Below are 23,732 nucleotides of genomic sequence, written 5' to 3'. Positions count from 1 at the left end.
TGGTCACGTTGAAGTGTTAGCTAAACCCGCGCCCCCGAGCCGCTCACACACAGTCTGGTGGGTCTGTTCCCCTGCCATAGTGTAAACCACGTCAAGATGATGGGAAGTCAGACCTGCTGCTGGCACCGTCCGTGTCAGAGGAGTCACCAAGCTCTAATCCTTCTGGCCCTGCTGGTGCCCAGTTGTGCATCGCTCAGTCCCGAGGGCAGCGCTAGAGCTGTGGCAACCAGGCGGGTGTGTTACAGTCTCCTCTTTGGCTCTATAATCAGGATAATGAGCAGCATAAGATTTCCATTATTAATGAGGCCGAGCTAATTAAACCACCACCAATGACACAGACATTTTGAGGTCACTGCAACATTAAATGGCAAATTTTCACCCTCGGAGGGGTTCGAACAGCGTTGGAGTGGTGGCTGTAGCTGATCAATGGGTTTGAACACAGACCCCGGGACAGCAGAGCCCTGAGGAACCAGGGAGGAGTTGGACTTCTTTTAGTTTCCTAAACTCTCCTCAGTCTCCAGAGAAAAGAGTCTGGGAACAGCAATGCTGAGCCAGGGCTCTGCACCTGCATCCATCTCTGGACTGCAACCAGAGAGGGACATTAAAAGGCTACAGCCATGGCAATGACTTAACCCATGTAAACCAGCAGCCGCAGGCACACGATGTGCAACTGGAGTGCAAGCAGCACACTGGAGAGGCTGAAAGGGTGCCACAGCTGAGAACAGAGCTTACAGGTACCTGACAGACCCCAGAGGGGACGAACAACCTCCAACCACAGCTCCAGAACCCGGCCCTTCTGTCCCTCATGTCGGATGTGGTGGTTGCTGTGAACCACACAGAAGCTGACCTGTGCGTGGCCAGATCCAACCTCAGGAGCTCTTCTGCCAGCTGGAGTTTCCAGACCTGATGAAGCCGATTGTGAGCATGATTCAAACGATGCTGCTCCAAATGTATGCACTATAAGACACTGGGTAATCCTCATGCTGTGTAAGACAGGAGAGCGTTTAAACATGTAAAGACCCTGCTACAAGGGACGGTGTCTTATCTCAACGTATTCTCAGACCTGTTGTCCCTGTTGGTCACAACCAAAGTCCTAACCTACCCCATCTGTCAGCATCCTACTGCCCTGGAATAAGAGTCAACGTTTCTTCTGTTTATCATTACACAAGAGATAGAATCACAGAATGGTTTGGGTGGGAAGGGACCTTCAAAGCCCATTTGGTCCAACCCCTGCAATGGGCAGGGACATGTTCAACCAGACCAGGTTGCTCAGAACCACATCCAGCCTGGCCTGCAATGTCTCCAGGGATGGGGCAGCCACCACCTCTCTGGACAACCTGTGCCAGGATTTACCACTCTCACTGTACAAAGTCTCTTCCTCACGTCCAGCCTGACTGATGCAGGTCACCCATCTATCAAAACGGCAACACAGACACTTGAGAGAACATACAACAAATCATCATCATTTACTAGGAATATAGAAAACCTGAAATCATATTGAATAACTTGACTACATGAAAGTTATGAAACAGTCTGTATTTTATACACAGCGTATGTACACTGGTTTGGAAATGGGGTTTATCCATGCAAGTTGAATACAAAAACCTATTTACAAAAAGGAACAGTAGGAACAGTTTTCCAAAGAAACGTCTATGTTGGAAGCTCCAGCAAGGATGGAAATCCTGAAAACAGACTCCATACAGTACTGTACAAGTTGACAGTCTTGGAAGCGTGGGAGGAAGATGCACTTTACAAGAACATGAGATGCAAGATGAATTAAAACACTCCATCAAGTATATACACAATGTCAGCATCTGTTTCTCCATGACCGCCCCCAGTACCTCAGAACTGCTCCTGCCCTGCACACATTTACACCTCCCTCCCCGGCTTATGGTGCATCTTCTGAGTTTTATAACCATGAGTTACAAAACAAAACACCCGAACACCACTGGCCACGATTTCCTTGTTGTAGAGGTTACACAAGAGTAGAAGTACTCGTGTTACTCCCAACGTGATCCACAAACAACCCTTCTACAGCCCCCCCAGGGATCACAGGCCCCCATTACCTGCTGGTGCAAGAGGCAGGGATTCCCACCACTGCAGCAGTGCTTAGCGTGAGGCACCCCTTCAGGAAACAGCTGCATGAACATCTGCGCTTTCATGACCAGATCCCACCCAACCAGAGCAACCCTGGGGAGATTGCACTGCTTCACTCCTGCTTACAAAGGATCCTTGTGCTTATTTCCAGGTATTCTCTATTTCCCAATCTGCCTTCATAAAACTGTCATGAAAAGAAATGTTGTCTTTACCTTATTTCATGCAAATTTGGATGAAGGGAGGAAACCCTCATCAGTGCCAAGAATTCAGTTCCAGTGACTGACTTCATGGGGTAGCTCAGTTCCAGAACTATGGAGGGAAATTCTGGTCTTGCTGAAGTCACAGAATCATTTTGGTTGAAAAAGACCTTTAAGAGCAGTGAGTCCAACTGGAAACCTAACGCTGCCAAAACAGAAAGCTTCCCAAAACAATCCTGTTTGCTGTCGGTTTGAGCTAGCCTTCTCACTTCATTTTTACCAAGACACTAAAATAGTCTTGGAAAGAGATTTGGTGCTGGTTATTTGAAGATTAGGGTTTGAAAATGTGTATGGAAAAAGCAGATTACACATTCTTCTTTGAAAACGTACGTGGCTACGGAACATCTGAACTAAAACTGACTGGTTATTTCACTTTTATAATCATACAGTCCCAGCCTGCTTTGGGTTGGAGGGACCTTAAAGCTCTTCCAGCTCCAACCCCTGCCACGGGCAGGGACACCTTCCACTGGAGCAGCTTGCTCCAAGCCCCTGTGTCCAACCTGGCCTTGAACACTGCCAGGGATGGGGCAGCCACAGCTTCTCTGGGCACCCTGTGCCAGCGCCTCAGCACCCTCACAGGGAAGAGCTTCTGCCTAAGAGCTCATCTCAGTCTCCCCTCGGGCAGGTTAAAGCCATTCCCCTTGGCCTGTCCCTCCATCCCTTGTCCCCAGCCCCTCTCCAGCTTTCCTGCAGCCCCTTCAGGCACTGGAGCTGCTCTCAGGTCTCCCCTTCAGGAGCCTTCTCTTCTCCAGGCTGACCCAGCCCAGCTCTCTCAGCCTGGCTCCAGAGCAGAGCTGCTCCTGTAACCTCTACAGCAAGGTGCACTCAGGGATCTGTCTCCCTCAGCATGAAGCAGCCACAAAACATCCATTTTCTCTACTTAATCTAAAGGCTTTTCAGTTGGAAGTGATTCAATGTGACACCAGGTCAGAGCACCCTCTCCTTAGAGAACTGTAATTTGCTTTTCCTGTTCCTGGCCTTACTGTCTTCTTTTAACTAGTTCTGTGGCTGTGGGTTTTGGGGGTTTGGTTTTGGTTTCCAAGTAGAGGTCACTGTTTAACGTGACTTACCTCTTGAAAGAAACACACACACTAGCCTGACTGCAGGAGGAAAAAGAGAGGTGTGATTTACCAATACAAAGTCATCTATCTGCAGAAAGTGCCAGAAACTCCCAAAGTTGCTTTGAGTTGGAATCACCTGAATTAGTAACAAGCTTTGGTGCACAGACAGACTGCAGCTCAATTAGGTGCAACAGCTACCCTTGTACAAGCATTTAGGAAGCAGCAGGAAGACAACTGCCAGACCTTTGTCCTTCCATCTGAGAAGACAAATGAACATTTGCTTTAGTGAACAGATGCCTTTTCATTTTCTGTTTGAATTTGGCTACAGATTTATGTCCAAATCTAAGACAGCCACCAAGTGATACCTGAACTGAAGTTTGAGGTGCAGTACAAAACTGATGGCAATCCCCATCTGCAGTGTTACTGTGGGGACACCCTCCCATAGTAAGAAAGCTGTGCTTCAAAGGAATTTTTCCTACTGTCTTAATATGTATATGGCACATCAGAAAACCTGTATTAAATAAATGAATTTGTGTAATATTTTACAGATTCCTTTGACTTACCAGAGATCACTACTTTTAGCCAAGAATTTGACACTAAAGCTTTGCAGTGTCAGACAAATTTGAGCCATGTTTGCTATGACCTGCAGCTCAAGTGATCTGTAAGCCAGAAAGGTGGAATCTTAGACTCTTAGACTGGTTTGGGTTGGAAAGGACCTTAAAGCTCATCCAGTTCCAACCCCCTGACATAGGCATGGACACCTTCCACTAAAGCAGCTTGCTCCAAGCCCCGTCCAGCCTGGCCTTGAACACTGCCAGGGATGGGGCATTCACAACTTTCCTGGGCAGCCTGCTCCAGTAAAGAGCTTCTTCCTTACATCCAACCTGAGCTTCCCCTGTTTCAGTTTGAGCCCATCACCTCTTGTCCTATCACTGCAGTCCCTGATGAAGAGTCCCTCTCCGGCATCCTTGTAGCCCCCTTCAGACACTGGGGGTTGCTCTGAGTTCTCCACACAGCTTCTGCTCTTGAGGTTCAACAGCCTCAATTTTCTCAGCCTTCCTAGGGAAGAAGCTCCAGCCCCTGACCATCCTCATGGCCTCCCCTGGACTCCTTCACTGAAAGCGTTCTTTACTCAAGGCCATCTTCGCAACCCTTCCTCTTTCCTCCTTCTTTACTGAAGGTAAGAGCAGAACATGCCTTGGCTGCTGTGAAGCTCAGATTTTACCCGGACATTCTTACGATTCATGTACTTATTGTTTCAACTGTTTCCTCCATATTTTATGATCATTTTAGTTCTTTTTTGGAAGACCTCTAGGCGTAGATGGCTTTCTGCATCGCCAGCAGTGCCCCAGCTCACATACTGCATTAGCAGCGTTGCAGATGTGAAGCACTTCTGAGATACTGTGTGAGAGGCAACCACACTCTATCATGGTTAGTTTAATGTCACTACTTTAAGACCTCACAATATCTGGGGCATTATTGCTTAAATGAAAGATCTTTCATGTGTGACACATACTGCATCTAGTGACACAGAGAAACAGAACACATACACAAGGCCAGGGGCCCTGTCAGTATGTTGATTCACTCTGTAATTTATAGTTCAGACCACACAACTGCAGCAACTTTGTACAGCATTCACAATAAGAAAGCACCCTAGTTACCTCTTAAGTTTATTAGGAAAACTTAATGCAGCTTCCTGAAGTTTTTCATCGTGACTTCTCTTTACATCCCAAGTAAAAACTGAGTAACTACAAAAGGAAGGGGGGCAGGCCTCTCTTCTTAACCATCCCATCAGCTGTACCAAGTATTCATTAATGCCACTGCATCCCAAACAGAATGGGAAAAGGATATCTCAAACATACTAACTGTTTGGAGCAGGGATTCTGGAATCACAGTAGCTCACCAATGACACTGGAGAAGTTTCTTAGAGTCAAGAGAAAGGGGGAGCATGTTTTAATGACCAATGTGAAGTCACTAGATCTGTGAACAAACAAAAGGAACTGAGAAGATGCTGGGAATCAAATGGAAAGGGAGAAAAGGGCAAATTCTTGTACAGGAAAGACACCAACAAACTTGTATTACAAAACTTAGAGCATCTTTTTTAACAGTTGCTCCTAAAAATCACAATGGGAACAGCCAATTTCTGCAAGGCTTTAGACTATTAATTGTAACAGTAGCTAAAGGAAGCAGAGAAAAGACTTGTCCAGGCACAGTGGACCTTTTCTCAACATTGCTCTGAAAGATACTTGAAGGCCTTCATCTTTGTCATGCTAAAAAGGAAGCCTTGGAAGAATCATGATTATCCTTCCCTGTAAGCATGAAGAAGGCCATCCTAATTTCCATGGAATGGCAAAGTGAGACTGCTACTAATTTGTGGGAAGAACCCCAGAGTACTGAAGAAAAAGTTTAGTAGTTTTCAGCTTCAGAGGTACAATTCAAAGTAAATCCGTTAATTTCACATCCAGTTTTCAAGTTACCTAGGAAATAAGCCAAGCTTAAAAAACCCCACAACCCAAGACCAAACTGGTCAGCATCTGGCACATGACATCAAGGGGATTCTTAATGTTTACACTGAGATGGAATTTAGTTTGAGTAGGGAAAAAAAAAGTTACTTTAAGATCAAAAAAACATTAAAATATACAAAGAAATAGATCAGTTTAAGGCAGGTTAACTGAAAGTGACCATTTATAGTTAGCCATTCTATGGCTAATGTACTGAAAGAGAACGTGGTGGCTGTTGTCAATACCACAGCAAGGAACTGAAAGACAATGACTTATTCTTTTGAATGGCTGTGTTCTTCAAAAGCAGCAGACAAGCATTTGGCTTAATGAATTATATTACTTATTTGAGTCTCAGTGTGACTTTCCAGGTAAGTGCCTTTAGCGAGGAACAGGGACTGAAGGTGTTAAAATGAGGCTAACGTCTATGATTTACAAACCAATTAAAGAGGTTTGAAATCCCACATTTCAAAGGTCAAAGCAATCCAGTTTCCTTAAACAAGTATTCCTGTAACCTACGATTTCTTTTGAGGGGTTTGTTGTTTTACACCAGCCTCTCCAGGAGCCGCACTGTAAGAAACCATCTAAACAACAGTGGGTTTTAACTATTACACATCTATCAGCTTGTTTCAAGGGGTTTAAAAAGAATCTATCTTGTAAACAAAATCTTGTCAGCAGAAGGTTATTTTTTCCTCTCAATTACTGATTTTAAGGGCTGTAAATAAGTGAAGAGTAAACAATACATCTCCTTCATTCCTTTATGAATTATAATAGATGGGGCCTTGATTAATTGGAAAGAACAGAATCAAATCTTGTTACCTGCTTGGCAAATGTATCCCTCCATCAAAATGAGCTTAGCCTGAAACAGAAACTCTGTGGCAGTTTTCAGTGGAGCTACCTATTCATGAAGAACAGCCTAACGCACACAGATTTATTACTAAATTATGAACAACTCTTTTGGAGAACAACTCAACTGTGCATGGTTTCAGGATGGGCTCAAAACACTGAGACCTGGTGCAGAAGCAAACAAATAGATAAACTTAGAGAAGCCTCAAAAACCCACCACAGTGGAATGTGTTCTTTTCCCCATTTATCCAGAAAAGTCTACTGGTCTAATGTTTCAGCACAGTGACATCTGTACCAACCAATCCATGTGCTAGGCCACACTTGTGTAAGTTACATCATAAATCCTGTAAACACTAAAAAGAGAAACACTGATATTTCCCAACTAAACTATGGATAAATCTGTTGTAAAAATGTAACACAAGCTCAGGAGCAACATTACACAAAATCCTGAAAGTCACAGCAGGAACCTGAGATTTTGGCAGTTTTATCAAAATGTCCTAAGTTACTCAGTGTGCATCACAAGTCCTCACCTCTTACTCACCGCGTGCGTCTGTGTGTCCTAAAGTAAAGTAGACAACTTGTTCTTGTCCAACAATACATAACCCAAAAGTGATCAGGTATTATCAAATTAAATATCATAAATAAAAAGTATTTACAGTATCTTCTAATTATTAGACAACAAAATAACCAATTCAATTGTGCAACAAACTTAAAAACACCCAACATCAAAAGTGTGAAGCATTACTTAAATCTTCACGTACTGATTTTACAAAAACCTAGTAAAATATTTAAAAATTTCCATTTCATCTATTTTAAACAAAGAAATTGCAAAAATGTTTCCGACTATTCCGAGTTCTCAATTACACAGGCACTTCACATGTAAACAATCTACAGTACAACTGAAAAAAAGTATTTGGCACCAACCTAGAAGACTGGAATAAACTCAATAAAATGTGTCCTTTTCCCATTGGATACTGCTTTGTGTAATCACCAGACACTTAGACTAAATACTGGCAATGTTAGAAGTGTCTAAGTTACAATGAGGAGTGCAAAAAATAAGGAACACAAAGATGAAGCTTTCTGAGGGAGTGGAAGTGCGTTACAAGTGATCAGCCGCTCGCATTTCTGCCATCACACCAGTGCTACATTTTTTCTTACCTTGAAATCAAATGGTTGCCTTGCAAGATTAAAGTGAAGGGGGTGTGCTTTGTACTTGTAAAAGAATTCAAACAACGTTTTCAGTGAGAGAAAAAGAAATCCAGCATTTAACTGTAACACTGTGAGGTGTTAAATGGCACCTTTTAACTTAAATTAACCAGGAAGAGAACCGGATGCTACCACATCTCTTTGTGCATCCAATTACAAAAGTAAAGAAGAATAATTATGGTCCTTTAACTGCCAGCTGACTCCAAGGTTGTCACCTACAACTCCAAAGTAAGGCTCTCTACAGCATCTGGATGGACAGTAGTTTTTGATGGCTTGAGTGTTCCTGTGTAGGAAGCTGAACTGCCTCAGAGGGATCCAAGCAGGCAGACTGGATGGAACGTTGTCTGGCTCCCAAGGAGTTGTGTCACATGGAGGAAAGCTGAGGAACTTTTAACGCAGGCAATTCAAGCAGAGCTTGAACTGTGAGGCCAACCTTTACCAGACCCCTTTCCTCCAGGATGTGATGAGGCAAGCAAAGTCTCTCCTGTAAAACAAAGCAGTACGTGTATCAAGCTTCATTCCTTTTTTCTCCAAGGCAGGTTCCCTGAAGTCACACATACACCACTGAGACACTTACACAGAAAGTGTCTCTGGCCTTAAATTTCAGATGTGGTTCTTTACCATAACAGAATGGCTACAGATTTATTAATTCTATCCAAGATCTGTTTAAACTATGACAACATTGAGAAGAGACACAAGACTGCTAATTTCATAAAGCCAAAGACTGTTTTTGTAAGCAGAGCCAGACTAACACTTGATGGACACTACTGGCTCAGTGGCGTTCTTCCCCCTCACGTTGTTTTATCAGCTTATTACCAATTTTTCCCTTGGGAAAACTTGGAAGTGTTGATAGACTGGATTATTAGCCATTCACCAATCAAGTGCTGGAATTTCAAACTGAAAGATGGCAAACTGGACAACTTTTCCAAGTGCTAGCTGTTGTTATTATGATTCATGAGGTAAATCTTAGCATCTCTGTCTTTTGAATTGCCTGTGGCTCCACACTAGACAGAAGCTGGGGCAGAGCAGTATCCCAGGCTTCTCAATCCATTAACAAATTTTTCTGTTCCACTAAAACAAGTCAACAGTTTTTTTGCCTCTCCCAATATGCAGGAAATGGTTTGAACTTGAGGGGTTTCCCCCTCCACCCCCCATACAGGAAAAGGATAAACTTGGGCAACAGAAGCATGAATAATGGGCTGCAACTACAGCTCTGCTGAGGACGACAGCTAAGCAGTTCTGTAATTGCAGGATTCTTCTAGGCAGACAGAAATTCACAAAGTGAGTTGCTAAACTCAAGGCTTTCAAATATTACAACATTACCCTCTCTCATTGGTTCCTCTGTTCAGATAATTTATAAGGAGGTCAGTATCATTTTTACTATAAGGAACAAACTAGAAACCCATCAAGTAGTTTCCTCAAGTTCATGCCACAGGCTAGAAATGGGACTTGCTTTCATACCTTCAAATTCTGGTCAGTTTTATAGTCACTATTGCTAACTGAATTAAGCCATTCAAACCCTTCAAACTTCAGTATTGGCTGACATACTTGTGGTCATTAGTAAGTCAATAAAGCAAACAGCATACCTGTGATACGCCCAGCTTTTTACAAGCATCAAGAAAGTTCTCAACGTTTCTTCGGCATTTTGCCATACTGAGCTTAGGCTGTAAAGACAGGACAGTAGATCATCAGTCATTTCCGATGCAAATACAGTTACAATTGCTAAAACACAAGTTCTGTGAAGACCCAGTTTGTGAAATGAGCTCTTAAAGAAAACTTCTGAGCCTCTGTTTAGGGCTTCCTGAAGAAAAATTGAAGTGAGGAATGCAGCCGGTTAACATGGTCAACATGATTCATGATGCTTTAGTATTGAACTTCAAAAGCTTGTTTTCAGTTAGGATGCAGCAGAAGTGAGATAAACCACTTACCACTGCTGGCGATGGTACATGGATGCTGGCTACAGAACGTGGCCTTATGTGATTGGCTAAATGGCAAAGAACTACTCCATCCATCAACGCTGCTCCAATGTCATCTGGCAAAATTACTTTTAACCTGGATTCAAGATTCTATTAAAAAGTCCATAAATAAGTTACTTTCAACATTAAGCTAACTTTTGATTTTAAAGCATTCTGTTTCAAAGGGATATTTTAATACTAAAGTGAAGTAAATGCAGATAACTCGCATTTCATACAAATATCCTTTCCTCTTTAGCATAAACCTCATATTCCCTTTGCTTGCTTGCTTGGTTTGTTGTTTTTTTTAAATGACACAGCCACATACATTGAGAAAGACACTGAGGCAACAACTACCATGATACACAGCTCTCAAAGCCATTCCATGAACTCACTACTCAGAATAGGAAAGCACAGAATTTAAGGACAGAAATGTCAGGCTGAACACCTCACTGACTGTTAGTGTGCATAATCTTCGGGGTGAAATCACACACAGCTTTATTAGGAGAAAAAGAATAAAATAGAGGAACACAACCACTTTGGGTATGGGTACTTCTCTCGTGCAGGTGACAGTGAAATAGCTGAGAAAAGGGTGGCCAAGAAGCGCCCACACTTGTGTTGCAAAACAGAAGTGGGAACCGATTTTTCCCACTGCAGCAACAAGCCTCGACTGCTCAGGAAGTGAACCAGACACGACAAACAGCCTTCAGCGAAGTCACACCCCAAATTCCTCCTGCCTTGGAAAGCAGAGCTTAACTGATTTATAGTTAGCTATAACTGTTCCATATCTTGAGAACAGAAATAGACAGAAAACAACTTACTGGAAGTCTGAAATTTAGATCCCATTCAGTACTGTATAACTTGCAGCAACTTTCTACACTCAAAAAGCATTTTGCTATGACTATGACCATCTTTTTTCAAATCTCAGGTCAAACAGCAGCAAACACAAGCAGCCTGGTCATCTCTCTCCCTAGCAAAACCTAAAACCTCAGAAACCTAAAAATTAAGGATTTTCATTTCACTTCATTTTTCAGCTACAACACATACAGGCCCTGGCTGGCGTTTTAACGGAATCAAGACCAGTGCCAATGTAGCCTGTTACATGAAACTTCTTAAGAAGCATCACTACCAAGATGCCCTTGTACAGCTGTAATGATTTGCAGGCCTTTGTTATAAAGGTTTAAGTTGTGGTTATAAAAGCTTAAACTAAATGCACTGCACCCATACAGTACATAATGGTACTTACATTGCGAAGCTGTCTTATTTGTTCCCTTTCTTCCCTTAAATGTTCCATTTTCCTCCTCATTGTGAATCCAGGATCCACAGCTCCATAGTCCTGGCGCGATGCACGGCTGAAAGCTGTCAAACATTAGTGAAGTTAGTTTTCAGAAGTCAGATTTAAAACACTAATGACCAAAAGTCTCACACCAAGTGTAAAAATGGGGGAAAAGCTGCAGGCCTTTTTGGAACAAATATATTGAAGTATCCTGATGTAAAAAGTGCTGTCTATGAAATTTCTCTTTCAAATAAAATACAGAGATCATCTTTAAGTGCAAATGGATAACTGGAAAATATGGACACAGAACTGACTTCAACATTGAAATACCTGTTTGAGATCTACAGCTCCATCTGCACATTTTCCAAGCTTACCTTGAAATTAGCTTTGAAAGTATTTCCATTGTGTTTGACTTTTAATCAAGTTTGAATTCTTTATGGAGACTAAAAAAAGGGACAGAGTTCTCTAATACAACTTACATTGAGAGATTTAAAATATACATATATATATACACACACAGATACACGTGTCCTGGGTTCAGCAGTAGCAGTCAACATGGTAAGTGTGCAGATGCAAAGATACAGTGATTGCTTCTTAAGAATTTATCTGAAAATATAAAATGTCTCGTCTAGAAGTCCAAGAGTTCTTTAAAAAGGAGGTGTGTTAAATTATTACATTCCCTTTACATTCTTCATAGGCAGAAAGCCTTCAAATGACAAAGCTATTATTTTATAGCACATTAGCAAATAAAACCTCTTCTGTACATAACTCAGAAGCCTCTAGATCCCAGCCACGCATGTCCTGGGACATACAACTACCCTGACTACCCCTGGCACTGAAGTTTCATACAACTGCTTACAAAGCTCAAGGGACTTAAGGGTCTTGAAGAAGCCCTTTGCATCACCTCAGCCAGGCATACTCTGCTGCTGAGGGCTCACAGGCTCCTAGTAAGGAGATTATTTCACTGAATTAAACTAAACTGAGGAGTTGAGCTAATTCTTCCTTAATGAATTTGCATGAAGACTGTTCCCTTAAAAACAGGGAAGAGTGGTATTAACAGTAAACAGGATTGCACAGGGACTCTTCCAGTATTCACACACACTTGCAAACAAAAGACGATGGTAACTGAAAAAAAAGTATTTTATCTACCTAGATTTCAGAGGACTGAAGGTCTGCTTTAGACAATACAGCTCTCTTACGAGGGCATGTCAAGAGTCTTGGAAGAGTCAGTGTGCAACAAAGCACTAAGCCATGAAACTCCTGGAAAAGCTCTGCTCAAAGCACCCTTTCATAGGACAGACAAAAATCTGCTTCTCTTGAAACCCTCCCAGCTCAGCCATCAGGTCTCAAGAATGAGCTGTTGCCCTGCTCTTTGCAGTGACTAAGTATGCACAGTCAGTGTGTTTGCAAGGAGCTGCCTCTGTCCTTGCCAGCACCATGCTCATGGTAAGTACATAGAATGGACTGCTGCACTGGGGCATCTCCTCACAGTCATTCACACTCCCACATCCACCATCCTTACCACCTGTGTCAGCCCAGGAAATGAACAACTGTTTTTATAATGCTGTGGTAGAGAACTGCAGCTTACCTGACCTTGGTTTGAGACCAAATGGACCATGAGTGTTACTATCTGTCCTTTCATAATCCTGTTAAAAGAGATAAAGTCAATTTTCTTCCAGTCATTAAAAGAACTCTTGTTCCATCAAGACAGTGTTTAAATTATTCTTGCCTAAGAAAAATGTCCTTCTACTTAAGGGCCATGCCCTCTTTTGAAGGGGACAGTATAAAAGAGGAATGAAAGTAAGCTCGCTACATGGAGATAAAGTTGCCTTAGTGAGGAAGAAAAGCAGCACCAGATTAACTAAAATCTAACCCATTTCAAACTACTGCAAACCATTGTGTGAACGGCGTTTTAAGCCAGCTGAAAGCAAATGCAAGTATCCTCCCAACACTTGGTATCAAAATATTTCTTAGGAAATGTTTACTTTCAGTTATGAAGATCAGGTTTTTCTCATTTCACCATCTAAAACAAAATATGCACTCAGTGATTTGGTATGCACAGGAGATCTCATTGTTTCCACACATTCCAGATGAGATGTTCTCAATTCTGCCCCCTCAGGTTCCTTACTGACATAAGGTGGAAACATGAACAATCTTTGGTGTGCTTTGTCAGAGCTCAGTGGGTGCAGCCCCATGGACATCCCTTCAAAAGGGATGCAACCAGGGCACAAGGCTGTACCGCAAAGGCAACAGCCAGAATCATCAGGGACAAAACTCCCAAAGTCTCAGTACTTTTGGGCTCCTTGTGATATATAACATACTAACTCACAAGTTTCACTTTAAATCCCCTGGATGGCTAGTGCATAGGGGATACCTGCACAGTGTGCCAGTTCCATTTTTGCTTTAATAGCTGTTTTCATTAGGAAAGATAACAGAGACAAAGCAATGCACCTTTCCACACACTGGTCAAAAAGAAGCCATCTAGGAGAGACCAGACAGCTGCAAAGATAAACCAAGTTGGACCATCTGTCTGTAGTTTCTATTTTTGACTTTTTTTATGATGATGAAATATTTCTAACTGCAGTTTCAAAGGAAACAGCTTTACATCTGTGTGGTGACAAGTAATGCACACAAAGAAATGTTTGTTGAATGAAAAACAAACCCACAAACTTGTACCTCAGACGACACAGGAGACTGTGGGGACACATTAGTATTATCACTGTCTTGCTAAAAAGAAATCAAAGAGATGAAATTATAAAAATGAAGATAATGATTTCACAAGAAACATGGAATTATGAAATACGCAGTACATGAGACATGCAACACTTGTCAAGCATACAACAAATTGGCAGCAACTGAGCCTAAGAACATGTAAGTCAAGGAAACATTGTTCAGGGTGTCGAGCATTACCTTCACATCCCCTCTGCTTGACAGGTGAGTTAACTTCCCTATCACCAAAGCAAGTAAATGTCCTACTTTTCTTGATGAGCTTTTTTAAATGAAGGAGTTTAATTACTCTTTGCTGCTCTGGCTCTGGAATGCAGTTTGTTTGCATGGATTCCAGCCAACATTCTCCTGGTCTATGACTTGTAAGCGTTCAGAAAAGACAAAAGCAATAAAGTATTTTCTTAAATGTTTTACGCAGTTACTGCTTCTCACCTCATCATTTTCATTTCCACTTGAACTCTTTCTGGAAGACTTATACTGCAAAACACACATAATTATTACTTTAAAATGGAATTATGGTTTTCATTTGAACTAATGGCTTGACAGCACTCAGATGTGACTTATTACTGGTGAAGCTGCTGAGAAAAAAACAAAAAACATGTTACAGAATCAAAGGAGCTAAAAGGAAACAAAACAGAAGAGGAACATCTAGTTCCTAGGGAAGGCAAAATCTTACTTATGTTGATGAGCTAAAGGCATTTTCAAGCTAAATACTTTTATAATGTGAACTCCAGGTACGACACATACTGTGTTGGAAGGGAGCTTAAAACTTACCCAGCTCCACCCCCAGCCACGGGCAGGGACCCCTTCCACTAGAGCAGCTTGCTCCAAGCCCCTGTGTCCAACCTGCCCTTGAACACTGCCAGGGATGGGGCAGCCACAGCTTCTCTGGGCACCCTGTGCCAGCGCCTCAGCACCCTCACAGGGAAGAGCTTCTGCCTAAGAACTCATCTCAGTCTGGCAGGTTAAAGCCATTCCCCTTGGCCTGTCCCTACAGGCCCTTGTCCCAAGCCCCTCTCCAGGTTTCCTGGAGCCCCATTAGGCACTGGAAGCTGGAAGGTGTGCCAGGAGCCTTCTCCAGGCTGAACCAGCTCAGCTCTCTCAGCCTGTCCCCAGAGCAGAGAGGACTGAACTCTGCTCACTTAGAATTTTTTCCCCTTTTTTTCCAAGGCAAAATTACAGAAAAGAAACTAAAAACAAGCCCCAAACAACCAAATTCCTGGAAAGAGGACACAAGTCCATCAACTTTTCAGGAAGAAGATAAACAGCTTCTATAATGACAAGAATATCTCTGAGGTGTATGGCATGCACTGTTCTACCCAGAACTCAACTCCTTTTGAGGTCCCTAGCATTTCATAAAGATGTTTGATGGCAAAGAGCCAAGAAACTAATTTCTTAAGAGACAAGTTTAATTTTAACTCAACTTCCCACTGCAGATAATTCTCCTTTCTCCACCATGCCCCAAACCAGATTTTACCTGATGCTGGTAAGCTCCGATCTGTTTTGCCACATGCAGGCGCTGACCTCTGGTGACCAGTGGAACACACTACAGCAGCAAAGTAGTACAGACAGAATTTCTTTCCTCTCTAAAGTGCAATCTAATGCACTGAGAAGATTCTGCCAAAGGCACAAATCATTCTTAGAACCACATTGCACAAAATCCATTTCCCTTGTGCTACGATAAAAGATAAGCATAAAACCCCTCCAACTGGATGGGGAAGGAGCAATGACTCAAGATTTGTTTCTGTCTTTACCATAAGACAATTGTAAATTACTTTCATTTATTTAAAGCACTAAGATTTTCCTGCACTCTCGCATTACCCTAAATACAGAATATATGTTATTTAACTCCAAAGAGCCAAATAAAAAACACAGGTTACATACAGAATTAAAAGTATGACAACCTTTGAGGTTTTCTTACCTTTCCTTAATGATATAGGTTCATATTAAAGTGCTCCCCACTCACACACCCCTCCATTACCTTGAAATATTCTTTCCTGATCTGTTTACTTCTCCTTCTCTCTTCACTCTGCCAGATCACTGGCTGGGTTTCTGGCCAGTGCTGCTCATCCACTGGATCCTTCTGGTTTTCCAGGGGCTACAAATTCCCAAGTATTTTTAAGGTAACTATTCCTCGTGGACATTAACATCAATTATTATGTACTACATGACTACAACACAACAATTTAAGTATCTCTCTGCTGTTCTCATCTAAAAGATCATACACATCTACTAGCTCTAAGAGAAATTTCTTTCACTGTACTGTATTATGCAATGTACTCTGAAGAGAGAGCAGATTTAGTCTTATAACAATGAATATGTATGAATATGTCTATTTTATGAGAGCTGAAAGCAGACAATCTGAAGGGACCGTTAGGCTAAAACTTCATCTTCAACTATTCCTTCCTATTAGAGTATGAGGCTTTTGAAAGCAATTGTAAATACTTCAGAGATTAAAAGGCAAGTACCATATACCCTTAGAACAAAAAGCCTCCGCTAAATACAAGCCAAATTATTTCAAGCATAACGTTCTTCAAAGGTTTTCTATTTTCCACCACAATTCCCTACATACAATAACTCTGTGTGTATAAATGTTTTCTGTTAGTAATACAACCCCAAAAAGCAATAACAATCATTCAAATACAATGCCACCACATTCACGTTTGCATATTTACCTGCCAGCTGTATGGGGACACTGGGGAATTCACTTCATCTGTTGTGACACTAAAAATGAAGATGAGACATTATGAAATTTACTCCTCGTCTATTTTAAGACCAGGTTACTTTAAAATATCACACTTAAAAAGCAGCTTCTCTGCAGTGCTACAGTGGGTTTTGGCTGCCTGTATAAAACATGTCACCATGTGGCTAAAATGTACGACCATTTGACTAAAATCTCAAATCCTATTTCACTCTCTCTTACCACATGCTGACAACAGCTCCACACTACAGTTCTTGACTCAGATAAAGCTTTTACTTCAGCATGCTGACCTTTAGAGATTACTAATACATCTTCATTGCTCTGCTTCTCAAAGCAACCAAGGAAACATTGTGATCAAAGCTGACAAGACATCTGTTATTAAACATTTGGGAGACTCACCTCCTTCTTTACACTGTTGGCTCTACAGGGTAAAGTAGAAGCTTATACTAATAGGGAAAGGAAAACTGTTTTAAGATGGGACAGTGAAGCTGGAACACGAACTGCAGAGAACCTTAACCATTCTATGATGAGAAGTTCTTGGGAAAATAAAAATGTTTAGATTTACCATCACTTAAATTTTTCCTTCCTGAATTTGTGTGTGGAATTTACTTCTATCCCCTTTCCAGCACCATTTCGTTCACATTCTGACTGCTGGCTTGGAAGCTGTGCAGTAGATGAGGCAGCTAACAGCTGGGGATTGAATGCAATAAGCATTCAATGCAATGAGCACCATGAGCAATCAGAATAAATCCTGAAGGGAAAGCATCCAGCCACTTCTGCTCTGGATTCCTTTCCCTTCCTTTTTCTTTGTTTGCCTCAAACCAATAACACTACATTTAAAGCTGTTAGGCACAAGAAAATTGAATCATATCCAACAGCTTGGTAAGCAAAGCAGTTGAGAACTGCAGGAACTGCTGCAGAAAATACTTAAGCACATATACATCTATTAACTATGACATGTTCTGCACATGTAAATTCTTTAGGGATAGGACAATCTTTCTACTCTCTTTGTATGTTCATCACACAGTATGTGATTTGGGCTCCTATGTACCGGTACAATAAACCAACAAAGAACCTGGAACAACATATCCTGTGTGTACCCCTCAGAATTAAGGGGATGGGGAGATGGTTGGGGGTGGGTTTTTTCTTTTGTTTCATGCAAAGGAATAATAGTTGCAGCATAGTTCATCTAACCACCAGCCATGTATGCAGCTGGATCTCTAAAACCACAGACACAGACGAGAGACGGTAGCCAAAATAGGATGTATCACACAGAACTATCTGCAGTGTCCTTTTCTCTTCCAGTAAAAGCTTTTCTCATGTGAACCTGTACTGTAGAGAGCTGTTAGCAACCGCAGTGCTCTCTAGCTACATTACAGCCTTTGTCTCCAAGATTCACAGCCAGAGATGGGTCTGGACACAAGCAGATAAGAGATTCTGCTGAAGGTATCCATTTTAGAAGCTAGCAAAAAGATCACAAAAGCCACAGTTCAAATGGAGCTCTCACAGAAGGCTGCCAGCAAATGCTCCCTCTTTTGCTTAACAAATAAAATAGATTAATTCTAGACCAAACTGACTAAAAGAACTCATCTAGGATTCCTTAAGGGAGGGAGGGAGGGCTGAAAACTTGCTAGAGTTCTCTCACCCACGTAGTCAGAAACAGGAAGCAGTGAATTCCCAAGTTCCTGAACACAAGGCCCTGGGTATTTCTGTTTGTGGCTGCTTTGTACTGGTGGTGTTTTATTAATTCAAAGAAAGAGCACAGAAGCACATCTCCTGCAGAGCATGGATTCCTCACTGATGGCCAGTGAAGGCTTGGAACTCCCAGCAACTTTTCCAACAGCTCTTAGGAGCACAAAATGACTGCCAGGGAGGAAAATGCAGATGCCTAAGGCCAGCTACAGCACCACTTTGTGTAACACAGGATCTAACCCACCGGCATGGGACTGCTGCCTAGGGGAGCTATGACCGTCTGGACTGGAACTGCATGTCTAAAGATTCATTCAGTGATGTTTCAGTTGCCTGAACCGCTGTCACAACAGAGCCATAATTAGTTTATAGATTACATCACCACCTAAAGGCTCCAAAGAACAGGATTTGGTTATTATTTTGTCTGATCTGGATGAAAGAAGCTCCAAACCAGATTATTTGGGCAGCTTCTGTTTCATCTCGAGCTACGACAGAAGATGGCAGCAGCGACACAGAGTACATACAGAAATTGATCAACTCCTGAAAGCTGTGATACATTAAAGTATATCAATACCATTTCTCAGATTCCACTGGCTGCTTTGGCCTGTTCCTTGTGCTTACTGAAACTGAATGATTAAGAAGCCTGGAAAGAAAAAGAGACACACATTTTTCCAACAGCTTTGTAATTTACATGTATTCTAAGAAAAAAGGGTTTACTTTCACTGCGTAACACTTCCTGTGAAAAACAGTTTTGAATACAAAGGAGATATTTTCCATCAGATTAGACTGTGTGGACACATGAAATCCAAGCCCAATCCTGCGTCCACTGAAATAAACAATACTGTTTACATTTCTTGAAATATTTCAAGTTCTGAATTTTAAGTAAAACTTAGTATTTCAAACCAAAACGAAGTCTCCTCTTTTCCTCTAACTATATACTATTTGAGGTGATCTCACACCTCTGTAAAGTTACGCTGCCCTCAAGACAAAAGGACCCACTGTTCACCAAGGTCAGATGACAGAAGATCATCAACCTAAAGCAGACAAGAAACCATACACAGATTGAGCACAAGAAGTCAGTCAACAAGAGCAGGTAAGAAAGTAGCAGAATAAGAAACACTAAAAGTGCAAAGGAAATGCAGGGCAAAATGGAAAATGGAAAACACACATGTGAAGCACTAAGTGAAAAGTCTAATACAGAAATGAACCAATGGAAATTCCATATTTCTAAATGGTAAACAGTGAAGCCTAAACTTACATACAGATTCAGAACAACTGAAGAACAAACAGGAAGAAGATTATGAGTTACTATTATGGATGTTTGAAGTGTTAAAGGTAACAAAACCACTCAGTACCACTTACAATTAAGTGTTTTCAAGGAAGTGTCATGTTGGACAGAAACTAGAATACGTAATTCTGAATTCTTGGAGGCAGTATTACACACTGACACTGACTTCATGTGCAGAACTGTGATCAAAGTATATTGGCACTTTTAAACCAAAATCTATTCAATCAAAATAATGAATAATACATAAATAACCCCAAGCACTTTTGCCTGGAGTTCCACATTTGAGGTACTGTATATTAAAGAACCAAAAAACTGAAGAGGAAGCATGCCAAAGGTACAGGAAATTTTGCTTTTAGGTTTGGACTCACTTAAATGCTCTTTGGAGAGCTGCCTAATTAAATATTATCCTTAAATAGTATTTCAGCTCAAAGAACAATAAACGCATTGCCATCCATTTTTGATAGCAAAATACCTCAGGCTAACTTAGCCAACCCCTTTATTCTGGTTTTGTTCAAGAAATGGCCAAAACTGCTCCTTTTGTGCCCATTTTAACTGTGGCAATCTGAAGCTCTACAAACACTTTATACCTTGATGCACGTCCTGCCGCCCTTGTCCTCTGGAAGAGCTTTTCACTGAATGAAGTTCTATAGCTTAATGGCCTTCGTCTGTATTCACAGTTCATGTACACCAAAGCCACAGACGGAAGAAGGAAGCAGGACAGGTTGACGGGAGAGGACAGGGAAGTCATTAGCAGAGCAAGCAAAAGGAAAGAGACTGCATAATATTAAAAGCAAACCAAACCACACTGAACAGAAACAGGATTAGTAAGAAGTTATGTCACAACACTCACTTCTGTTCACTCAGACTGAACACATTTTTCACACACACAGAAGCAGCTTCACTAAAATTCAAAGTATTATTCTTACTGATGTTTATGGCAAGAAGTTACAAATTCACAAAGGCAGGGATGCAGAATCAGGGACAGATTTTGTAGCAGAGGTCATTTTGCCCTATTGTACTTAAAGATACACAAGCAAACTCCAATAAATGCTAAACTGAGAAGTAAAACTTAACTACGACTGCATGTCTGAATAATTCAAGAGCAAAGCAGAACTATTAGCAAGATCACTGCATTAAGATACAACTATGGTGACTAGAAGTTAAATTGCAGTACTTCAGAAGAGGAGTGGCTTGCTATTTCAAGTTAGCAGATAACCAGGAAATACTATAACTAATCAAACACGTGCAATATAAATAACCATCATAAAATCTAACAGAAGAAAACACACTTATTCTATTTCAATTAATAAATTAATATGAGAAAAATTGGCATTCTTAGTCTTCGTTGCAATACTCTTTGGTAGTAAGAACGTATCAAGATTTCATTGTTATTTTTCCCTTCCCAGTGTGAACAAGCAATTTTTAAATACACTGCATGCAGTTACAAGTAAAATCTATCTAAAACCTGTCTATCCCCCTGCTGCTATTGACTTAAGTAATTTTTAAAGCTGTGCAATTCACACTAGAAGGATACAAACTTCTCTAAGGGCTTCATGTGCGTTTCAACTACCTCACAAGAAAACCAGCAGTGCAGAACCTCCTCCCTGGCCTGTCCACATCCCACAACTCCAGGGATTTCTTCTCTCCATTTTACACAGTTAACTTCTTCATTTCTTTCATCTGTTCTACAGCAACATGAATGTGAGACTTTCACATTCATCTCTTCCTTCTCCATTGAAGGTATATCCCTGCTTCCCTAGACAACAGGTTTAGAACAAGAAACACAGGACAGGTATCTTGAAAGCATCTGTCACTGTAACAGCTGGACAAAAATGTTCTCAAAATGATGAGGTGTCGGGAGCTTTTGGGCATAAGGCATGTTAAAGAATAAATTCATTGTAACCCAAGTTATCCTAATACTGCAATACCTGTGTTTTTGTTCTTGCTGCAGTAACTGAGCTGCTATTTTTCTCAAGTCAGTCACTTCTTTGAGTTCATCATCATCTTCAGCCAGCAGCTGTTCTTTCTGCAGTCTGAAACATTAAATGTCAGTGACTTGCCTGACTTCAGTAAAGCCAGACACAGAAATGGCTGCATTATTGGACAACTGAGAACCACCACCAGTATGCTTATTTTCTGTCCAAGGAGCACTCTGTGTTCCCTATGAGGTTCCTTTCCTTCATATGCAATGAGCTTAAAACAGAATCATTAGGTTGGAAGGGACCTCTGGAGATCATCAGGACCAACCTGCCGCCACATGCCTCCCAGTGCACCCCAGGATACTCTTGGCCCAACCAGAAACCAAAACCACCCTCACCTCCCACGGTCAGTAAAAGCTTCCCAAATAAGATGATAAAGAAGGTTTACCTTTTCTCATCACCCCAGTCCTCATTCTGTTCTATTTTCTGGGATTTCTCAGGCTGTCTTCCCCGTTCCTTGCACAGAATGAAGAATAAAGTCAGACTTGAATGAAAAGAAAAGCAAGGATGCTGAGCAGTGTTTCTTGTCACACTATGCTACCTTAATATAAGACAGCAGTGGTCCAGGGTGTACATCTCCTTGCTCAGGAACAGCTCCCTCTTCGGTGTTGGGATCAATGTAGTCGTACACCTCCTGGTCTAGTGAAGATTGATGAAGAATGGAAAAGATAATATTAAACAGCTCTCTCAACCAAGTTTGATTCCTCAGAGAGATAATGACTTATGAAGAAGGTCAGATAAAACAATGAAATCCTTTCTCCTAAAGCTAGAAATCATGTTATTTTCTTTCTGGCCTTGTCTATGTGTGATTATTACATTGCTTTCAGTAAGGATGAAAACACAGCACCAACACATGATCCTACCCTTTTGTGCAATGTTCTTGTATTGAATTATCGAACCAGAAATATTTCTGTGACCTAAACTGACACATGCACAACAGGTATTACCTTTCTGTGGATCGAGTTTACTTCCTATTGCATGATTGTCATTCCTTAATGTCTGTTCCCTCGTTGATTCCGATACCTGGGAGTGGAGGCTGATTGTATCATCATCTGAAGGCTGCAAAGACAGTCACATTTAATACAGAACTTAGTAAACCATTACATGATTTGCTGAAGAACTCATCAATTCTAGTGCAACTGACCCTATCAGGAGTCAGAGCTCCCAGGATGAACATGTCAGGCGAGATGTCTCTGGGGGTGGTTTTTTGGGAAGAGGTGGGAAGGAGCTTTAAATGAATCATAGTTTGGGCAATAACATGCAACTACTCAGTACATAATCTAATACTGAAACACAGTACTTTGAATAATGAGGTCCAACCCACCCTGGTCAGTGGGCTAAGGAAGGTCCTTGGGTACTGTCTTACCTACAGCCTCCAACTACTTTGACCCTTGTTACACTAAGGAGGGAGAAAGAGAGGAAACAAACCAACCAAAATTTCACAAATTCAAGACTAAAAACCACTCACTTCTGTTGTGGACAACCTTTTATCCCCATTATCGCTTCCGATGCCAGAGTCTGGTCCATGATTTTTATTGGGATAAAAGTCCTCCATGCTACATTAAGAAAAAAAACCACACATAAACACACAAAGAATGACAGAAACTAGTTTCACTGTTCAAAAGAACATCCTTTAATAAACACATTCTCTATACTCATCAACAGCAGCCAATACAATTTTTGCTCAATGCTCCATGAGCAGAGAATAAGGGGGAATGGCTTCCACCTGCCAGAAGGGAGACTGAGATGAGCTCTTGGGCAGAAGCTCTTCCCTGTGAGGGTGCTGAGGCGCTGGCACAGGGTGCCCAGAGAAGCTGTGGCTGCCCCATCCCTGGCAGTGTTCAAGGCCAGGCTGGACACAGGGGCTTGGAGCAAGCTGCTCTAGTGGAAGGTGTCCCTGCTCGTGGCAGGGGTTGGAGCTGGAGGAGCTTTAAGGTCCCTTCCAACACAAACCAGGCTGGGATGCTACGATTCAGAAGCCATATACAGACACTGTGGACTGATTCCCTGTTGCACAGTTGCCTGAGATCACGACCATGGACTAACTCTGATGGTTCAGATGATTCTGTGTAGGCTTCCTTCACAACTTCCCTCTTCCCCTCAGCTTTGAACACAGAGAGGCACAAGTTGCCCATTTTCTTAAAATGCAGTTTGC

At 41.6% G+C, this 23,732-nt stretch overlaps 1 protein-coding gene across 4 annotated transcripts in view; it reads right to left on the bottom strand.

Moving 5' to 3' along the window:
• Positions 1-4,839: 4,839 nt before the first annotated feature.
• The window catches only part of LRCH2 (leucine rich repeats and calponin homology domain containing 2), a 36,506-nt gene continuing 17,613 nt past the window's right edge, over positions 4,840-23,732 (bottom strand). Inside the window, exons 7-22 of one of the 4 annotated variants that reach the window (XM_062612807.1) lie at positions 23,046-23,133; positions 22,525-22,636; positions 22,119-22,216; positions 21,966-22,033; positions 21,527-21,631; positions 20,186-20,263; positions 18,885-18,953; positions 16,596-16,644; positions 15,902-16,018; positions 14,353-14,397; positions 13,870-13,920; positions 12,782-12,839; positions 11,164-11,276; positions 9,894-10,031; positions 9,552-9,629; positions 4,840-8,449 (exon numbers count right to left, since the gene is read on the bottom strand). In XM_062612807.1, the coding sequence (XP_062468791.1) occupies positions 8,330-8,449; positions 9,552-9,629; positions 9,894-10,031; positions 11,164-11,276; positions 12,782-12,839; positions 13,870-13,920; positions 14,353-14,397; positions 15,902-16,018; positions 16,596-16,644; positions 18,885-18,953; positions 20,186-20,263; positions 21,527-21,631; positions 21,966-22,033; positions 22,119-22,216; positions 22,525-22,636; positions 23,046-23,133 (1,387 nt within the window). In that variant the 3' untranslated portion in view covers positions 4,840-8,329. The remainder of the gene's footprint in view (positions 8,450-9,551; positions 9,630-9,893; positions 10,032-11,163; positions 11,277-12,781; positions 12,840-13,869; positions 13,921-14,352; positions 14,398-15,901; positions 16,019-16,595; positions 16,645-18,884; positions 18,954-20,185; positions 20,264-21,526; positions 21,632-21,965; positions 22,034-22,118; positions 22,217-22,524; positions 22,637-23,045; positions 23,134-23,732) is intronic. The other 3 variants (XM_062612809.1, XM_062612810.1, XM_062612811.1) reach the window with 3 other exon arrangements.

This window comes from Pezoporus occidentalis, unplaced genomic scaffold (genome assembly GCF_034315485.1).
Source record: "Pezoporus occidentalis ecotype Australia unplaced genomic scaffold, CSIRO_AGI_Poc_V1 ctg161, whole genome shotgun sequence".
Taxonomy (NCBI): domain Eukaryota; kingdom Metazoa; phylum Chordata; class Aves; order Psittaciformes; family Psittacidae; genus Pezoporus; species Pezoporus occidentalis.
The sequence above is the reverse complement of the archived record's forward strand: the minus strand, read 5'-3'. Positions and strand labels throughout refer to the sequence as shown.